At 33.9% G+C, this 19,901-nt stretch overlaps 1 protein-coding gene across 1 annotated transcript; it reads left to right on the top strand.

The window, feature by feature from the left end:
- The first annotated feature begins 2,711 nt into the window (after positions 1 to 2,711).
- On the top strand, positions 2,712 to 19,848 carry LOC106058128 (lateral signaling target protein 2 homolog). The gene is made up of 13 exons (XM_013215503.2): positions 2,712 to 3,339; positions 11,085 to 11,363; positions 12,144 to 12,293; positions 12,828 to 12,880; positions 13,030 to 13,119; positions 13,393 to 13,482; positions 13,584 to 13,685; positions 14,118 to 15,031; positions 15,349 to 16,456; positions 16,678 to 16,838; positions 16,953 to 17,159; positions 17,284 to 17,387; positions 17,518 to 19,848. The coding sequence occupies exons 1-13, from the start codon at positions 3,304 to 3,306 to the stop codon at positions 17,653 to 17,655; spliced, it is 3,432 nt and encodes a 1,143-aa protein (XP_013070957.2). The 5' UTR covers positions 2,712 to 3,303; the 3' UTR covers positions 17,656 to 19,848.
- Positions 19,849 to 19,901: the final 53 nt, after the last annotated feature.

Genomic DNA, 19,901 nt, shown 5'->3' with positions numbered 1-19,901 from the left:
TTTCGTTGGTCTTAGTCTTAGGCGACCCCTGGCAAATCGTCAATCGACCCCCAAAGGGGTCGCGACCCACAGGTTGAGAACCCCTGGTCTATATGGAGCGCAAGCATCTTTGGTGAAAGCGCTCAAGTAGGCCTAGTCTTCTCTACTGAAGGCTTTCTAAATTTAGTGATTTTACTTAAGGTTTTACTCTAGTCAAATGTGAATATTCGTTTGTTATGAAGCTCACTGCTCTATTTTGAGTCTGTTACGGTTTTTTATGTTTTCTTGAGTTGAGGTGTCCCAAACAGAGGATGCAGATCATATCATCATAGACATATATATATGATGCAGATTCTATTATTGGCCTAACCATGTAACTATACTAACCAAGGTTATCATAAGGTTGACGAATCTCTATAGTGCTTGCGATTAACAATTAATTAATTATTTTTTTTTTTTTTTTTGCACAGGATTCCAGCAATAGTTGATTTTTATCTTACTTATTTTCTGCTCCTTCTTGTTCGGTTCTTTTGCCTTTTGTTTCCATTCAACACATTTCTACACATCTACACTATTCAAGATAGGCCTAATAATTGTGATTTTGGGAAGGTCTTCGTAGCGGGGCCAACTCGAGATCATGCCACAACTGCACCAAACCAATTAAGACTTTGTTTGTGAATGCAGAATGAACATGCCATCTATATTATAGGACTTGGAACGCTCTTTTTTTTTTTTTGGTACCTTTATAGATTCATCAGAATAGGGCTATATTCACACTAACCTCGATCTCTATCTTATAATTCTCTACGTCGCCCAACCATGTGGGACACGTACGCACGCAGACTCTCTAAAGCTCGATGAAAAAAAGTCAAGCTAAGATAACTCTTTTATTTCTGTAAATCGGATTAGAGTTATCCCATGTAACTTTCGCGGCAACAGAGAGCGCGGCTCAGAAAAAAAAGAGGGGGGGGGGGGGGGGAGAGAACAAGTAATCTCCTCTGTATATATATAATTCTCTACGAAGTGTTCACCCTTCACTAAATAGTGACGTATGCTGCGCCGCGGGTCGGCTATAACGTTTAAGAATTAAAGGCCTTATGTTTCTTGTTTATGATTCAGTGGCGTAGCAAGGTACGTAGGCTACCCGTGGGCCCGAGTTCAAGATTATGTTGGTGGGCCCCCATTTTCCAATAAGACGAATTAAGTGTCAGTCAGTATGTTTTAGTAGGCCTACATTTTCCAGGGAATAAAATCATTAGGCTACGTTTGATTCAGTTATGACTCCCTTGAAATAAAATTGTCTTAAAACTGAATTTTTGTACATTTTCAAACAGTATAGGCCTACTTTACGACTCAAAGGTGTTTCAAATAAACCAACTAATGTTGTACTCGTTCTTGTTTCCCTTTATACATTTCTTTCCGATAACACTCCTGTGTGTCCAACTATTAAAGGTTGATCAAAACTCTAGTTCTGTGTAAATTATTTAAAATTAAACAGATATCACAGTCATTTACTAAAATTTCATTTTTTTTCTTTTCATTAACAGAGTAAAAAATCAATGCAATTTTTTTCAGAACTTTTGGCTGTTTCTCTCTCGATATAAAGAACATCAAATGAAGCCAGCTGTCACCTGATGCACATACCTTGCCGTGGTGTGACAGCTAGAGTGCCTCAATGACCCTCAGAGCTATACCGGCGGGAGCTCATCACTCCTGGCAGGTACTACCAAGCCGGACAGGTCTGTTAGGAAAGAGGCCAGACAAAAGGTGCATCCCCCTCCCCGGGACACAGGGGTTGTGCGATAGGCTAACAACCTGTCCATGGAAAAAAAAGTGTTATAGAAACCAGAGCAAAAGCACAAACACTAAACATTGTCAGAGGCGAAAGTAGAGCTCCACAAAGGAGACTTATGAAGCTATGCAGGGAAAGTCGAACGACTTGAAGAAGCAGAGAAGACCGGGAAGAGCTGGGACACCATCAAAAAGCTAGCAAGAGACCGTGGAGAGTGGCGTGTTTATGTCGAGGCCCTATGTTCCATGAGGAACTCAAAGGAATGATGATGATGAAATGAAGCCAGCTTTCTCTGTTTCGTAGAACTTTAAAATATTTTTTTATTAAAAACAACTTCGAGAATGACTGCTCTTCTGAACAAACTGTCACAGCATAGGCCTAAGTGAGACATGCATGTTGTGTCAATGTTTAGAAAACGATGATAAAATCAAGTTAGGGCCTATCTATTTTTTTTTTAAAGCCAAATCTCGTATATGTCTTTTTGGTAGACTTCTTTGAAGGAGTTCATCTCTGAACAACATTCTTTGGCAATATCATCTGGGTAAGATGAGACTTGAAGTAGGGTGGCATCATATAACTCTTTGTCGTTTGCACTTGAAATGAAACTGGGCATTGGCGAGTGAAACATGACGGAATATCCAATAAAATCTGTTGTGTAATCGAGTCACAATGACATAAATAGTTTGGTAAAATTTTGACTTCGAAAGTCTCTGCATCTTGAATTATCTCTTCACTGTAGTCACCGATAGGCTCATCAAATTGTCTTTTAACATTCTAAGATTGAGCTACCTGGATGTGGCAAAATATGTAGGTCACAGCTGGGGCATTACAGCCACGGGAAATACTGCATTCCTCACTAGTCTTCTGACAACTGGGTTTGCGTAGCGATGTGAAACACAGACTTTATTTATTTATTATTATTATTATGCCTATTAAAAAGCCTAGAGATCTAAGACGATTCCACCATAGAATATAGATCTAATTCTTTGTGAAGTCTATGGTTCTTTTCATTAGAGCTAGTCTAGACTTTTTATAGAATCTAGTGATCTTTCCCTTTGTCGACTTTGTCTTTGTCAGCTGACAGGCTTTGTTTAGCCGGCTTTGTCATTGCGTGTTATGTTTCTGCTTACAGTAGTTTAATTTGATTCGCCCATTACTGTTTATTTTTTAAAATTATGTTGCTTTAACTCGCTTTAACAAATTTATAGATCTAGACTAGGTCTAGACTCTAAGACTAAGATGTCTAGAAAGTATAATTTGGACATATGGCAAGGATTAGACTTACACCGGAAATTGTGACGTAGTTACGATTCAAGAGATCTCTGGGAGGAAGATAAACTAGTTTACTAGACTCTATAGATTCTAGTTTAGATCTAGTCATCTAGACTCTTAGATCTATATATCTAGTCTAATTACTCTAATAGATCTAGATCTCATAAACAATTTGTTAACATTTTGTTTTTACGATAAATCTACGGTGTGATGCCGAATATTTTAGCCAAATGACCTAAAAAGCTATATTCGTCGTTAATATGAATTCTTTGAGAAAATGGTTATATAGACCCAAGGTAATTTTGACTATTTCAGAATCATTTCATTATATTTATTTATAGATCTAGATCTATATTCATATTGTGATTGTGACAACTATCGTCCTTTTAATTTTATATAATATATTAGATCTAATACTTATGAATACTAGATCTAGATCTAGAATCTAGGGCTTTTGCAAGAGAGGATTTAATTTTTTAAGCCTCTCAAACTCAAGCCTTCACTCAAATTAAGTCAAATGGAGTTTGATGATGACAATGATGAATGACCAATGATGATGATTAATAAAAATAGTGAAAAATTGATACACACAACATAAAATAAACAGTCCAAATTAAAGTAAAACTCTCAATAAAACATGCAAACATAAACTAAACTACAAATTAATATCTATAGCCACTATAGGCTACAATCTTCATCATTTAACTCTATTCTTAAAGTGTGTCATTAGTGAGTATTAGATAAAGACTATCCTGTTTGTTTCTCTACTCTTGTTCAACTTAATAAAAATGGAGTGTAACTTTTAAACAACAGGAAGGATTGTTATTGTATTGTGATAATATAACATGGTGGCAGCAGTGGGATATGAACCCATGCCTCCGAAGAAAAATCATGAACACATGAATATACTGAACAGTAGAACAATGGAGACTACATGTAAAACAAACACACAGACAACATACATAAACATAAATACACATATATAAATGTAACAAAAATAGAGGTAAATAGTGTTTTTGATCAATTTGGCTGTAAAAAGTAACTTTTATATATTTTAAATATAATTGAAAAAAGTGCCTTAGCAACTTCAAATGTGATCTGTGCGCTGCCATTTTTTTTTTTTTGTGATTTACATTGATTGGTGTTGCCAACTTATAGAATTTTAAGGATATTTTTTGGCACATATTGTTTACAAAAAGCAACTGTATGTGTGCTAAACATAAATTATATATCTAACTATAGAAACTATGGCTAAAATCTTGATAATGGATGGATGGTTGGTTGTGAATGGTTGGATGGATGGTTGTTTAACTTATTTGATGGTTGGATGTGGTTGGTTGGTTGGCTGGCTGGTTGGTTTGATAGTTGGTCGTGGGTAGTTGGATGGGTAGTTGGTTGTTGTTGGTTGGCTGTATGGCTGGCTGGTTGGTTGTGGTTGGGTGGTTATGGTTGGTTGGTTGGTTGTTGTTGATTGGCTGGAAAGATTGATGGCTGGTAATGGTTAGCTGGTTGGTGATTGTTGGTAGGTTGGTGGATATGTTGGCTTTGATTGGTTGGATGGATGGTGATGGTTGTTTGGTAGGTTGGCTAGATGGATAATTGTTTTGTTGGTTGGATGGTGATGGTTGGCTGGTATGTTGGTTGTGGTTGGTTGGCTAAATGGATAATTGTTTTGTTTGATGGTTGGCTGGTTAGTTGTGGTTGATTGGATGGTGATGGTTGGCTGGTATGCTGGTTGTGTTTGGTTGGCTAAATGGATATTAAGATTGGTTGGCTGGTTGATGGATATGTTGGTTGTGGTTGTTTGGTAGGTTGGTTGGTTGGGGTTAGGGTTGGTTGGATTGATGGATGGATAGTTGCTGATGTTTGGGTGGTTGTGGTTGGTTGGTTGTTGTTGATTGGCTGTGTAGATAGATGGTTGGTAATGGTTAGCTGGTTGGCTCTGATTGGTTGGATGAATGGTGCTGGTTGGTTGGTATGTTGGTCGGCTAGATGGATAATTGTTTTGTTGGATGGTTAACTGGTTAGATTAGGTTGGTTGGATGGATGGATGGTGATGTTTGGGTGGTTGTGGTAGGTTGGTTGTTGTTGATTGGCTGGTATGTTGGTTGTGGTTGGTTGGTTGGTTGGATTGATGGATGGATGGTTGGTGATGTTTGGGTGGTTGTGGTAGGTTGGTTGTTGTTGATTGGCTGGTATGTTGGTTGTGGTTGGTTGGCTAGATGGATAATTTTTTTATGATTGATTGTGGTTGGATGGATGGTGGTAGGTTGTAATTTGTTGGCTGGTTAGATGTGGTTTGTTGATTATTTGGTTAGTGTGTAGTGCTTTGATAGTGTCAGTATTCTAGCACGTGAGATGAACTCCGATTGGGAACAGAACAATTGTGCTCTGGCAAGAAACTGGGCCGTCCGGTGTAATGCCTCATAGCCTGCCCCCCAATACAAACCGAGTGAGTTTTCAGACACATACCGCTTAACTCTCAGAGTTGATTGCTTGGTCTGACTTCTTTAACCACTACCACGAATCATCGCAATCTGGATGACGCATATGCTGCCAGAAACCAAAGCCTTCTCGGATTCCTACCAATATTTTAACTACTTCTCATAATTGAGTGCTCGGATTTCTGCCTTTGCCTGAAGAAACTTGTTTGGTGCTTCGGGATTTGTAGCTGCATTGTTGGAGCATCAACTGCTTAGAAATGACTGCTCCAATAAATCGGTGTACACATGTTATCTGCAGCTTGTTTGGGTCAGTCCTGTCCTGAACTAGTACCCCATCCAAATCTAGCGGGGTGCTATATTGCCGACCCTTAGGTGTAGCAGCAGATGGCATCTGATGGGTTGGACTTAAATATGTTTGTGTGATGAGATGTTTTAATGACTATTGTTGGCGCGTTTGTTAAAGTCTAGGGGAAATTAAATTTATTTATCCCGCTCACCTATACAAGATATATAACAGGCACACTGCAAATAACAATTAGAACAGACCAGTATATTAAATTTGTAAATTAAAATGATTTAGTAAATATAAGTTTACTAAAGATAACTGATGAAAAAAAATATAACCGAGAAATGAAATAGATGTATTAATGTATAAAATACATTCTCATCATAGATTGCTAATTAATGAGTGAATGATAGAGTGCTCCTATTGTCTTGCCTACTTATTTTTTTTTTTTGCTGCTAGCACATTGGGTCTTCTGATGGTCGTAGAACTGGCACTCAGAAGGATGAATCATCAGGTTCTGTCTAATGACGTCGGCTTGGGATGTCTTCTATGCCGTAAGCAAGCTGGCGCTGGTAGAGAAAGTTGGTGCTGCAGTCTAACTTTGTAGTTGTTATCGTAGGGTGATCTCTCAGCTGTAGTTTCTAGCGCGTAGATGGCCTTGCTAACTCACACCAGTCTATTTTCTGTAGCAAAGGCTGCTCTAAGCAGTCGGTAGTAGCTATTGGGCAGTGGACAGCTTGTGCCGGATACTGGGTAGATGATACTAGGCAGTAGGCACTGTGGACACTGGGCAATATTCTATGGTACTGGACAGTAGGCAATACCTTTGCGCTGACAGGTGTGTAAAAAAAAGGAGGATGTATCTGGTGTGGTCGGCTCGGGTCACAGCGTTGTTTGGAGATCTCATAGATATAGGCAACTGCGGTCTACGTTGATAAAGCATTACCAGCTACCAGTTGCAGCAACCAGGTCGTTTGTCCCTAAGGAAACTTGGAAATAAACTCCCATCAGAAGAGACTGTATGAATTTTATCAGGTCTATCTTAAAACTTGTTTGGGTCTTTCTTTATCTAGATAGGACTTTTTGTTGAACGGGTGGGCAAGAAAGCTAGTTGATTTTCCGACATGTATGTACATACCAGGGATGTCAGGCATCAGGTCAAATTTATTGTTTATATTCGTTGCCTACTGTATGAGGAGGGACCTAAACGAATCTCTCTGTCCAGCCTGTGAAACACTATTCTTAGGGCGGCGCGTATCTTATGTAGATAGGGAGGGGGAGGTGAGAACAGTTATTAAGCTAGTGGTTGTTTGTCACCTGTCGACGCGGCCAGTAATTAATAAAACTTAATCCTGGAGAAGCTAGTTTATGTTATAAGTAAATGTAAGGGAGCCACGTTACTGAACATTTCATCATCATCACATAGGGCCTTGACAAAAACACGCCACTCTCCATGGTCTCTTGCTAGTTTTTTTTATGGTTTCCCAGCTCTTCCTGGTCCTCCCGGCTTCTTCAAGTACACTGTGTCGCCATGTTCTTTTTGGTCTTCCTCTGCGTCTTGTTCCCTGGGGGTTCCACTCTAAGGCCTGCCTAGCTCTGTTGCTGGTATCTTTTCTAAGGGTGTGACCAATCCATCTCCACTTCTTCTGTCCACTCATCTCCCAGAGTTTGGTGTTTTCTACTTTGTCATACCAGTGTATTTTTAGGATATTTCTCAGGCATCTGTTGAACATTTGTGCAACGTTTATTGGGCTTGTCTTATAGGTGCTGCTAATAAACCTACATGCACTCATTGATCCCCGAGCAGTACCTCTGTTATATGCACTACTGCCATCTAAACAGAAGTCGAATAGGTTCGACTCTTTAAGAAACCGATGGAGCTAAGACCAACTCTTGCTCCACAGAGTGTGATGTTAGATTTTAAGAAGTTAAAATGCAGTAAGCACAGAATTCCAGGCGACAAGACCTGTTTTGTATCCATCTTGTATAAAGTCTCTGGCCCAGTTTCTTACCAGAGCACTACGGGAGGATTGAGTCCTTCCTGCTCTGATTTTTTAATAGGATTTCATCTCAGGTTGATACACCCCGAGGATTCACACAGGTTGTTTCTATACCTAAAGTTAGATAATTTGCAGCAGTTTTTATAGTGTTTTGTGCTATATTTGAAGCACAGCCAAAACTGAATAAATTCATGCCAACTAGGTTACATGGTCTGATTTTGCAATTTCTGAAAAAGTGTTTTGCTCTTGCTGTTTCCTTCCTCCAAATTTAGTATTTTGCACAAATACATAAATCTTAGTTTTTCTCTCAGTCCATTTTTTTTGTAAACCATTTTAAATGTTGTGAACTATTTCTCCTGTAAGTGTTATTTTTCAGTTCTAAACTTTCACATCCAATACTTTATGAGAGGCTAAATAATATATCTAAATAGTTCTTCAAGCTATATAATAATGAAACATTCATTAGAAAGGCTAATATCAACAAAAATATTTAAAAAAGTGTTATTTCTGCAAATATTTTAAACTAGATAAAATAGAAACCATTATTATGTTTTGTTCTTAAAAGTATGAAATTCATTTTAATTTGATATGAGTACTTGCTTTGCCCTGTAGTTCATATTTTGTATGGGGTTTACAACAAATAATGTAATGGCAGAGATTTTGAAACATTAGCTCATTCAGCCATATAAGGGTACAAAAAATTAACTCATCATGTTCATCATGATATTAAACTTTGTATTCTCTTGTATGTGAGCCAGGCAAGAAGAAACAAAAAGGTATATGAAAAAAAAAAAAAAGAATTGATTGAAGCATCTTAAGGGTATTTTCTGATTCTAAATCTCATCTAATCAACTTTCAGCCCAATCCTGACAAGTTATACTTTCTTTAAAACAGTAATCTTAAAAATACTGTGGCATTTCACATTGGAATTGAGACACTGAACTAATAATTCTTTGCACATTATTAAAGGGTAACTCCGATGGTTTTGACAATTTTTGATATAATATGTGTTTTGATTTATAGATAATGAATATATTATTCTTTTTTTTTTATTTGCAAGAATAACTTAGTAATTGATGTTTTTGTGACATAATTTTTCTGCGCATCCAAAACAGTCAGATTTTCACTGAATTTCTGTGTGACGTCACGACGGTGCACTCAAATCCTATTGATACTCATTGATAGGGAGGCGAAAAAGAAATTATCTTTGATAAAAAAAATTTTTCGTTATTACATCATTAAAATACTTTAAAAGAAATTTCTAATGGTGTATAAATTATGACTGTATGTTTGACCGTAAGAAAATTATGATTTTTGTGTGCTGTTTCGACCTAACATTGGTTGACATGGAAAAAGTGATGAGAGAGCTTGACGCTGGCTCAGCCGGCGAGACACACCCCCAAGGTCAAAAGTTAAAAAGTTGGAATTGAGTTTCGTAGACGATAGATCTACTTATTAAATAAGAAATTTAATAGTAGATCTAGTATTCGTAGTAAATTTCTAGCTCACAAATCTGATTTCATTTATATTTATGAACTTCAGTTGTTTAAAATGTCTCAGTAGTATCATTAATTGAATTCTTTGGCCTGGAAATCCAATGTATTGTTGGTACTGCACCTGGTATTAACTTCAATTTTTTTTTTAAATCCTATTTCCACAGCAATGAAGTTGCTGAAACAGCTTCTCTCAAAATGGTTTGAGCATAAACAGGAATTAGCTAATGCCTTTGTAAAATATTTGCTCTTCAGGCGAATAAATTTTCCCCATTTTCCCTTTAAAACTTCATCTCTTGGAAACAAATGAAAAGAGACACTAATTTCTGTGTCAGCATACTTGCTGATTTTATCTTTGTGATTGGAACTACCGCAACAAGCTGAAGAACAATATTTAATTTTCTTCAAGTAGAAATAGAGGTTTATAAACAATGACCGATTATAAATCAACGTGGAGACTAGATCTAGCTGTGAAGCGTAACAATAAATGCGATCCGATAGGTCTAGATCTAGACTAGAGAGTTTATCGGTTATATAGGTCTAGATGTATATTTAGCCAGCACCCTCGTGACGTCACGTTTTTAAAAACTAAAAACATCTCGCAGAACCCCGTTTTTTTGGGGGCGTGGAGAATTTTCTGTCTAATTTATTAAATATAAAATTTTCCGAGCATTTAAATAAAAAATGATATAATGTTTACTATTACAACTTTTTACGCAGAATTTAAATATGTCAATAACTAAAATTTGAAAAACTATCGGAGTTTCCCTTTAAGGTGAATATCATTTATAACATCTTATGTACCACAAGATATTTTTACAAGGTGTACAGACGAGGGAAGATTTTTAGTGCATACTTATAATAAACTGGAAAAAACAGACCACTTGGTAGAAGATACTGAGGTTACTGCATAAAATAATGACAAAGATTTTAACCCATGCAGGAAACTAAAGTAGCAGGGGAGATAAAGAGTTATCTGAAGAACTCACATTTTCAGTAATGAGTTGTGTGTATTGAAAGGAAATCAGCTTTGTCCACATATGCAGAAGGTTTGAACATAAGATTTTTCATGTGAATTGTGTAGAAAATATTAAAACATATTGCAAATTGAAAATTTTGGTAGATTTCCTGCTTGGTCTGAAAATGCTAGGGATTCAATTTTTATGTTTAAAAAATGTTTTAACTTCTCACTCTATATCTGTTAATTATTACACTGTATGTATAATGTGATGGATGTTTATTCTGTATTGAAGTCAACTGTTGATGGTTGTCAAATGATAATTACTCAGCAGTGTTGGAGATTCTTGTTCGGGCATATTCAGTGTAGTTGATCAATAGCACAGAACAACAAACATCTATTTAACTAGTGAAAAGATGTGTTCAACTCTGCCGAACAATAAATATAATGTTTAATCCAAGAAAAAGGTCAAAGTCTGTCAATAAAAACAGTCATTACCCTAGAGAATCCTATCGCTAACTGATTTTCCAGTCTCTAACCCAAAATATCCCAAGCGTCACTAGTCCCGTTCAATATACGTCTTCTATGGTGCGTCTTTAATTAACTAATAATATAAACTAAGTGCCTAACAATAAACATAGGAATTCAAGGCTAAGTTTGATACACATCGAGTCTCAAAATTCAAGCACTAATCTTTCTATATTAGTTAAGCTTAAAACAGTGTGAGATTATTTGCTATTCACTTTTGAATATTATCAGTAATTTCTATTACTAATTATTGAAACAACTTATTGTAAACAAATGACATTTCCAACCTTTGATTTGGACTTATAAAAAGTCATATAATGTTGTGATTTCAGAGATCAGACTCATCACTTCTTGCTCAGTTTTATTTCGCTGATGAAGAACTCAATCTTGTTGCTGCCGAGCTTGATAGTTTTGAGGGAAGGAAAGACCCAGAAAGATGCACTGCTCTGGTGAATCAACTGCGGGCTTGTCAGGCCAGAGTACTCAATGTTGTATCTCAGATGATGGACGAAACTGTAAAAGATCAGCGTGCCTCTCGAGACTTTAGAGTGAAGTTTCCTGATGATGTAATACAAGAAAATTTGGCAGGACAATTATGGTTTGGTGCTGAGGTAAGTATTAATTTTAAAAATTCATCTCTCAAGACTTCAAAAGCTGTTAATGGAAACATTTATGAACATTTATCATTTTAAATTAAGATACAATGAAGTTTTAGACTTTCAGGGTTAGGGTTAGCCACAAAAATTAAAAATGGATTAGGGAAAATGGCCCCAGTAATAATAATAAAGTTGTCGTTTGACATATTGTTTTGGTGTAGGATTATGCAGTTCTTCTTAGAATGTTACATTATAATAATCATCTTGAAAATATTTCTAACATACAGGCTTTTTTTTTTTTTTTTTTTTTTTTTTTTTTGTAAAGATTTTGAACATTTTAAGTTATTTAAGTTAAATTAACTAATAAATTTAGAAGGGGTCATTAGTTAAAGTTGGCTACTCAAGGAAGAGGAATACTGTGAATCCTAACCTCTCCTGCCTTGCAGCTCTACTCAAACATTGTAAATGCTTTGGGAGTCAGCTCTGAAGCCAGTGACCCTTAGGAAGCTTGCATGAAAATGGGAAAAACTGCATTGTGGGCAAGAAAATTGTAAGCACAATTAATGCCCAGGTTTTCATCTCATTTTTGTAAGATGAATAACACTTTTTCCCTGACTTAAGGCCAACAATAAAGTTAAATAATTGTACTATATGTGTGTAAATAGAGCATTGAAATGTAAGTGAACAAGTAAACAAAATATAGATACTATAATTTATTTCTAATAATAAAGTTCAACAGTATCTATTATTCTGTTCCAATGTACAAATAATACTAAGAAATATGATATCTTTCAGTGTTTGGCAGCTGGTTCCAGTATTATGAATAGAGAAATAGAAAGTGCGTGTATGCGTCCTCTGGCAAGAGCACTAACTAAAAATCTTGACAGTTTACGAAGTATTTTAAGAGAACAGTGCCTTTGTAATATTCAGGAGTATACTGAAAAAGTAATTAATTTTTTTTTATTTTTTTTTAGCTATTATCGAAAGTAAAATGTTACCATCTTTAGGTAGTGCAATCTTCCCTTGGCTTTATGACTATAACTAATTGTTTTTATTTGCACTTCTAAATAACTCTTTAAAATGATTTCTTATTGAAGTACCTTTTTCTTTGAAATTATCTGTGGCCTTCCGTAGGATTTGAAAATTGTGGTCAAGCAAAGTTAGCTTTTGAAATGTATCTTGGCAAGGCTCTTGTTTCTGTAACAACAGTTTCAAGTACAACTTACGCTCTTTTAGTTACGTAATAAATATTGGGGATATATTAAAGAATCCTGGAATGTTCTGAAATTCCAAATTAAAATCGAAACTTACTTTAGAATATCCCTCAGCAATCATACCCCTAAGTATTGAGAAAACACATTTCTTTCAAGAAAGACTTGTAGCTTTAATAACTGTTATATAGGACATATGTAGAATTTTATGTTGGACAGATCTACAATTTCATCTTTGTTTTAAAATTTGGACCTTTCTTTGTTCCAGATTAAAGAATCTTTGATCATATTTGATAAACTATTTGCAGAATTTGAATTAAGGTCTGTTAAAAGCAAACATTTTTAAAAAACTTTTCAATATAATAAAACATCACCATTACATATTTATCTTTCAAAAAGTATAGCGTTTCTTAATAAAAATAAAAATGCTAAATATTGTATTTATCTTTGAAGTTGTTTTTTTTCATCAGCTATGTTAGTGCCATGGTTTCTGTGAAAACAGCTCATGAATATGACATGATTCAAGAAATTACTGTTCTTTTTTCTGAAACTGTGCAAAGGTAAATATATCTATAAGTATATAGGGTTTAATGAGTTTTCTTTCATGGATAGAAGTATTTATAGTGAAACATTGATTTAAACCTATTTTCAACTATTTATAAGTTGCTTCTTATGTACAACCATACATTCTCAATAAGCTTATCCTTTTGAATTATAAATTATCATCTGTAAATAACCTATGTTTGCAAAAAACAACTCATCCTTTTACTACTTTAAATTTATTGATATTTAATTAGCTCTTTTTTTTTTTAACTCAAAAACATTTTTTTCAGAGCTTTAAGAATTGGTCTGTTAACACATGAAATGATTGATGAATATGATCCAGCATTGATGTTTACTATACCAAGGCTTGCAATTGTCAGGTAGCTTTTCAATCCAAACATTTTTTTCTTTATTTAGTATCACAAAAGAGTCTTTATTTTTTTGCTATATTTAAAAATATTTTTATAATTTGTTGCTTCAGTGGAGTGTTAATCTTCAAAGATGGGCCTTTAAATCCAGACAATGATCCTTGGAATATCTCTGAAATGTTTAGGCCTTTTCAAACACTACTGCTGAAAATAAGGTAAATCTGCAGATTAAACATAAAAGAATTTCAGAATTTTAAATTTTCAAAAAGTTATTGAAATCTGTGTTGACTATTTTAGTTGTTTTTTTTTTTTAATTACCTATAACAATATACCAATAAAATACTATTTTACATTTTGTGACTTGAGTAATATTAGTGATATTGAACACTTTTCTGTTAATTTGGGTTCAGATAAGATTTTTATCCAGAATTAAGAAAGTTAACACAGCATTTATACCAGGGTTAGAAGTTAACCTCACTGCCGCAAAGAAACATAGTTCTTAAAAATGTAAATATTTTTATTGATCTATGTAATTTAAATTACGTAATATCCTATTGATCGTCCTTCACCCTTTACTTTTGTATCACAGTTTTTAGTTTTAAAATAATATTGTTTGTTAATTCTTCATGTTTTTGTTTTCCTCACAGAGAACTTTTAAGTATATTAACAGATGAGGAGCTCAATACATTAGAGAGAGCCTTATGCAGTCAGCAAGAGCCATCATTCTTAATTAGTTTAGAAGAAAATAGAAAGCAAAAAAACAAAGATGAGAGAAAAAAAGTCAGAGAGGATAAAAAATACCCAGGGAAAAGAAAAAGCAAAAAAGAAGACTCAGATGATGGAAGTATTGAAAGTGAACTAACAGCCTTAGAGATTGCAGAGAGGCTAGAGGCTTTGGCCTTAAATTTTGAAGCCTCCAGGAGTGCCAAACAAGCACAGAATTATGATAAACAAGAACTAGATGCTCAGAGTAGTACTTCATCAGCATCATCAACAAGTTTGAGCAAAGGGGATGCAGAAGGAGTTAAAGAAAGTGACTCTGACCAATCAGATGATGTGCAAATGCAACATTTCACTAACCAGCTTTATTATGAAGCCGGTTTGGACAATCATGACATGGTTCAAAATCCTTTATCCATTCAAAATGCCAATGCTTTTTCTTTTGTGGATGACTTTTTAGCTCGTACTGCACAGAACAGAAGTACAAATGATGGTGGTCTTGAGAACTATGCCGAATGTACTGCAAACAGCAGAGCACAGTTTGCCAAAAGCAAATGTGATAGCAATGATTCTGGTTTACACAGTGAGCCTATAAGTAACTCGGGTAGCATGTTTACCATAGCCTTTAATGATTCAGGTCAAACACTGGTAACTGGAAGCTCAGTATTAGCCAAAAACGATGAGATAACTCAACCTTCATCACATCATATAAGCGCTGATGTACAGAACAGCTTAATGACCTGCATTGAATCTGATGATCACGATGAAGGGTCAGCATGGTGTAAAAAAGATGGCACACAGGAAGATAGCAACGCCATTAAGTGCCTTACGTTAAACGAAGGTTAGTATAAAATATTTGTCTAAGGTGGATATTTTTTCTAACGTAAAATTCTTTCTGAGGGTTCAAGAAACTTGTGTTCCTTTCAATTTGATTTCTTGCTTTAACATTTTAATGAATCTACTTTGATAGTTTGTTAACTGAAGCACACAAAAATGTAAACCTTATATCATGCAGTAAAGATTCTAACAGTTATTTAAAAGATATATCTTACACGTCTATCTTTATGTCCAAGTTATTAAAACTTTTTAATAACTCATAGGCTCTAAGTCAAATTGGGCATATCTTTTAAAAAAGTAATTTTTCTTTTTTATTGACAGATAGTTTAGTTGCTGATAAGAATTATTCTTTGAGAAATTTGGATGAAGATGACATAATGGTATCTCCTCTTGAGGAACATACTATGTCTCTGGGATGTGCATCAACCGTGGATGTGCATTCTCACAGTGTAGAAGTTGATTCTACTACATTGGGCTATGCAACTAAGGCCTCACAATACTGCAATGTCTCACATGATGGTTGTCAGAAAAAATGTATTTGTACAAGCAGGACTAAACCGGGTGGAATTTCGGTGGGTTATTCTGAATCTGCTCAAGAAGATCTGGCAGAACACAAAAAATATCTCAATATGCCACCAAGTGAAACTGTTTCATTATTTGTAAATAATTCAGAGCTCAATGGGGCCTCATGTATGTCCTGCTGTAATTTAGGTGATTCTATCTGTGATACAAATGTGCCTGATAAAACAAACTCAGTTCAACCTTGTATGATTGATGTTGTCAACATTCAAGATCATCCTCATGTCACTGGAGCTGAAAGATTTCATCCTGACACAGAACTTTCCTTGCACATGACTTGTCAAGGAGAGAAAGAAAAAAATAACAATGATAAAAGCAAAACAGGTTACATACTATCAGCAGCTTCACAAAATGATCTCAGTGACTCAAGCCATGCTCAAATGACTTCATCTAAGACTGATCTTTCAGAAGAACAGACAATATTGAATCACCTTTCATCTCACTCAGTTGAAGATAATAAACTTACCTCCACAATTACTAACCACACATCCACCATTGCAGGTCTTGAAGTTTCAGTAGAGCTCAATAATCAAACATGCAGTGTTAATGGGACATCAACTATACAATCCCTCAACACATCTGTATGTTGTTTATCTGATCATTCTCAGGGAAATATTCAACAGACGCCAGTTACACCAGAGCCTGTGCATATGTCATCTACCTTTCCTTCTTCCAGCTCTACATGTGTCTCAAAGACAAAGACTGAACAGAAACAAAATCACAAAAGCAAAAAAAATGAAAGTCAAAATCATAGATCTGGAAGTGAGTCTCATAAAAGCAAAAGCAAGATATCATCTCATTCCACTCATAGTAAATCTCTTGTGGATTCTCATTTACTGGATTCAGAATAGTAAGAGATTTTTCATGCATTTTTAAAGGTTTTATTTCTGATGAGTATATTTTTTGAATGCTTAATTATCAAATTGAAATTTATTTTGATTCAAAATTACAACGAAAAATTTTTATTTTCTGAATTTGTTTAATCTAAATGTACATATCGAAACAGACATCTGTCAATTAGTCTTTTCACTACAAAGATTTATATTTTGTTTCTCAAAAAATTATTTTCAGTTGTAATAGCAGTGAAACAAGTTCCTACACATCTGATTGTGGAGACCAAGAAGAAATAGCACTTGCTATTAAAGCAGCAGAAAGTGCTACTCGCCAACAAGTCAGAGCTCGTTTCAGAAGTAGTAGTGACATGATACATAGACTATTTGTATGCATTTCAGGTAGTTATAAACCTTTATCTTTGTTGGAAGAATACCTTATCATTTTAATTACCTAGAGTTAGTAATTGCTATGTAGCTTCAATAATTGAATAATGAAAAATATTCTCTCGTTAGGTGTTGCTGATCAATTACAAACAAATTTTGCTGGAGACTTGAGAAATATTCTTAGGTCAGTATTTGATATGAACTGCTCAGAGCCTGTAGACATAGCTGAAGGGGATAAAAGTAAAGATACCACTCCTTTGGGAGCAGCCTACAGAGCCATGTCACATGCTTCACGAAATTCTAGAAGGCCACGAAACTCATCACATCAAAAGCAGAGTAAGAATACATTCCATTAATTTTATTCGTTTTAGGCTAATTTCTTCTAACTGTAAATAAATAATGAGAAATAACTAAATATAATTATTAATTCTCATATTTTTTTAAATATATATTTTGATAGAACCACCTGTTTGGATTCCTGATGAGCAGTGCAATGAATGTATGTCTTGTCAAGTGCCTTTTACATTTGTTCGTAGAAGACATCACTGTCGCAACTGTGGAAAGGTATATTTATATAAGAAAATCTTTAGCATTGAATGTTTCAGGTGGACCAAGTGGTAATATTATGAGTTCAAGTGGTCCACCCTACTCCACAATGTACCCAACATTTCAACTGTTTATTTCTTTTTGGCAGATATTTTGCAATAGATGCTCATCTAACTTTGTGCCTTTGCCTCATATTGGTCAAGAGCAGGCTGTAAGAGTTTGTAATAGATGCTTCATGTTTCGTGTCACCCCATTTACAGTTAGGCCAGCTCAACATGGAAGTTAAATATCTTGTGAATGATAATTACTGCCAGATATTTTACCTTTTTATTTTTTTTTTTACTTACCCAACGGAGTTTTAAAAGTTTAAAAATGACAACAAAAATGTTTTTTATAAGCTGAGAATAAATTTAGTGTAAGAATGAATTGTCACTATTTAAAATCCATTGGGTCAAATTGTTGTTATCATGCTATGTCTTTCATTATTGTTCTTTTAGCTGTTATTTACTAATCAAATACATTTTTATCCCTACATTTTATGTATTCGTGCTCATTTAAAAATTTTAGCTACAATACATTTTTTTTAACTTTTTATTTTTTTACTTTTAAAGTTTTTTTTAGACTTTTATTCAAGGAATATATTTAATCCTAAATAGCTTAAATGCAGTGATTTTTTTAATATTAATTGCTAAGGTCTCAGTAATTTCATCAGAATAAAATTGTTAAGGGCAGAATAAGCTATAACAAATGTTTTTCTTTACAAAAATGTGCCATACAATTAAGTATTCAGTTATGAGGGGGTGTAGGAATCGATCATTCTTCTATTCAGGTTTTTTGCTATTACAAGTGACTTATCTATTTAAGAGGTTCTTTTTACTTTCAATGGTCAAGTCCTTGCAGAAGAAACTTAATGCTATCAATAGCTTAATGTAACAAAAATTATTAGTAACCTAGGTCTTTGAACATTACTTGAAAGTTTTGCTTGATCAACAAACATTGTATTATGTGAACAAGCAAAGATTTTATTTCAAAGATTTTTTTTTTCTTTTAACAAAATATAATTTAAATAAACCTAAAAAAAAAAAATAGAATGTAGATAAGCTTGAATAAAATTGTACCTCCTCCAAGAAAGATCCACTAGTTTTATTATTATTTCTTTTTATTTAGACTTTTGAGTACTTTTATCCAATGATTTATGATTTTAATCATTCCAGTTTAAATCTCTTATTGACAAATGTGTGTGTGTGCATTTAAGCATGGCATGTATTAATAAACAATTTTGTTTTGCAGATAAAATTATACAAAGACTAATATAATTGTTTAATTTATTGTAAAATAAAATACTTGTTTGCTTTTGGAGTGATTTTCTTAGAGTTTATTAATTAATTAATTTATTTTCATAGATCAAATTAATTAATTTTTTTTTCATAGATGAAATGTTTATTGGCTTCTGAAATTAGGTGTAGGCATCTAAACAAAAGTAGTCTAATCAAATGTACTCATTTTTTATTTGTTTGATAAATACATAAGTGATTCGAAAGTGATTTTTAATTTCACATTATTATTTCATTGTAAATTGTTTATATAGTTGATTGAATATGATAAATTGGAATCGTAAACAATACTAATGACACAATTAAAAGTAAATGTTCATTAAAAAGTATCGTGATGCTTTTTCTGTTAAAGAAGATAATTACGTTTAATGATTTCAATCCAATTTAGCCTGGCTGTTCTAATGATGTAGGTCATGGGATACAAAATTGATCTGGAATTTGACACATATTGGGTTTAAAAAAAAATAAATGAATAGATGTATACGTCTTCTGCTTTTCACATTCATAGGAAAGTCAAAGCATCTGATTCTTCTAATTGAAACTAAACAAAAGCAATAACTAATTTTAGTAGTCAATATTGTCAGATTCCATCTTATTCCCATTTACAGTAAACTATATTTAGCTAGAAAATTAAGTTTTCTTAACAATACAAAAATTGAAATTAAATGTAAAAAAAAAGTAAACATTTTGGTTACTTTTTAGGGCAATGGGTCTAAAATAGAGCCTGTTTATTAGATTTTAGAATCCCTAGAAATCTTGCAAATAAATTGATAAGTAATATTGCCTTATTGGTTAATTTTACATTTAGATCTCAGAATTTAAAGACATCTAAGAGCAATCATAGAATTAGTAGGTAAATGATCTATGCAAAAAAGTAGGCTTAACCTTTTGATTACAGTATAATAAAACTTAAGTGTCAGCTTATTTACTTTCCAAAGTATTTAAAGCCCATAGTTCAAGGCAAAGAAGTTACATAAGGTCAGTCAATGATGGTGGATACTTTCCAGTGATAACTTTTTATTTCTATTGATATATGCAAATCTTTGTAGAAGGTTAGCAATTTTGTGCTGATGTGAAAAGACTATATTTGATTTGAAAATAATTACATGTATTAAAGATTGTTGTAAATAAACTAAAACATGATTTGATTGTCTTAAATTTTGTTTATATTATTTCATATTTATAATCATATTTAAAA

Source organism: Biomphalaria glabrata, chromosome 1 (assembly GCF_947242115.1).
Source record: "Biomphalaria glabrata chromosome 1, xgBioGlab47.1, whole genome shotgun sequence".
In the NCBI taxonomy this organism is placed as follows: Eukaryota; Metazoa; Mollusca; class Gastropoda; family Planorbidae; genus Biomphalaria; species Biomphalaria glabrata.
Note: the sequence above shows the minus strand (reverse complement) of the source record. Positions and strands in the feature narration are given on the sequence as shown.

Coding starts and splice junctions, on each gene's coding strand:
- LOC106058128 (XM_013215503.2), top strand. CDS start 3,304: ATGAATTCTTTGAGAAAATGGTTATATAGACCCAAG. Junction 3,340..11,084: donor AATGGTTATATAGACCCAAG/GTAATTTTGACT, acceptor TTGTGATTTCAG/AGATCAGACTCATCACTTCT. Junction 13,686..14,117: donor ACACTACTGCTGAAAATAAG/GTAAATCTGCAG, acceptor TTTTCCTCACAG/AGAACTTTTAAGTATATTAA.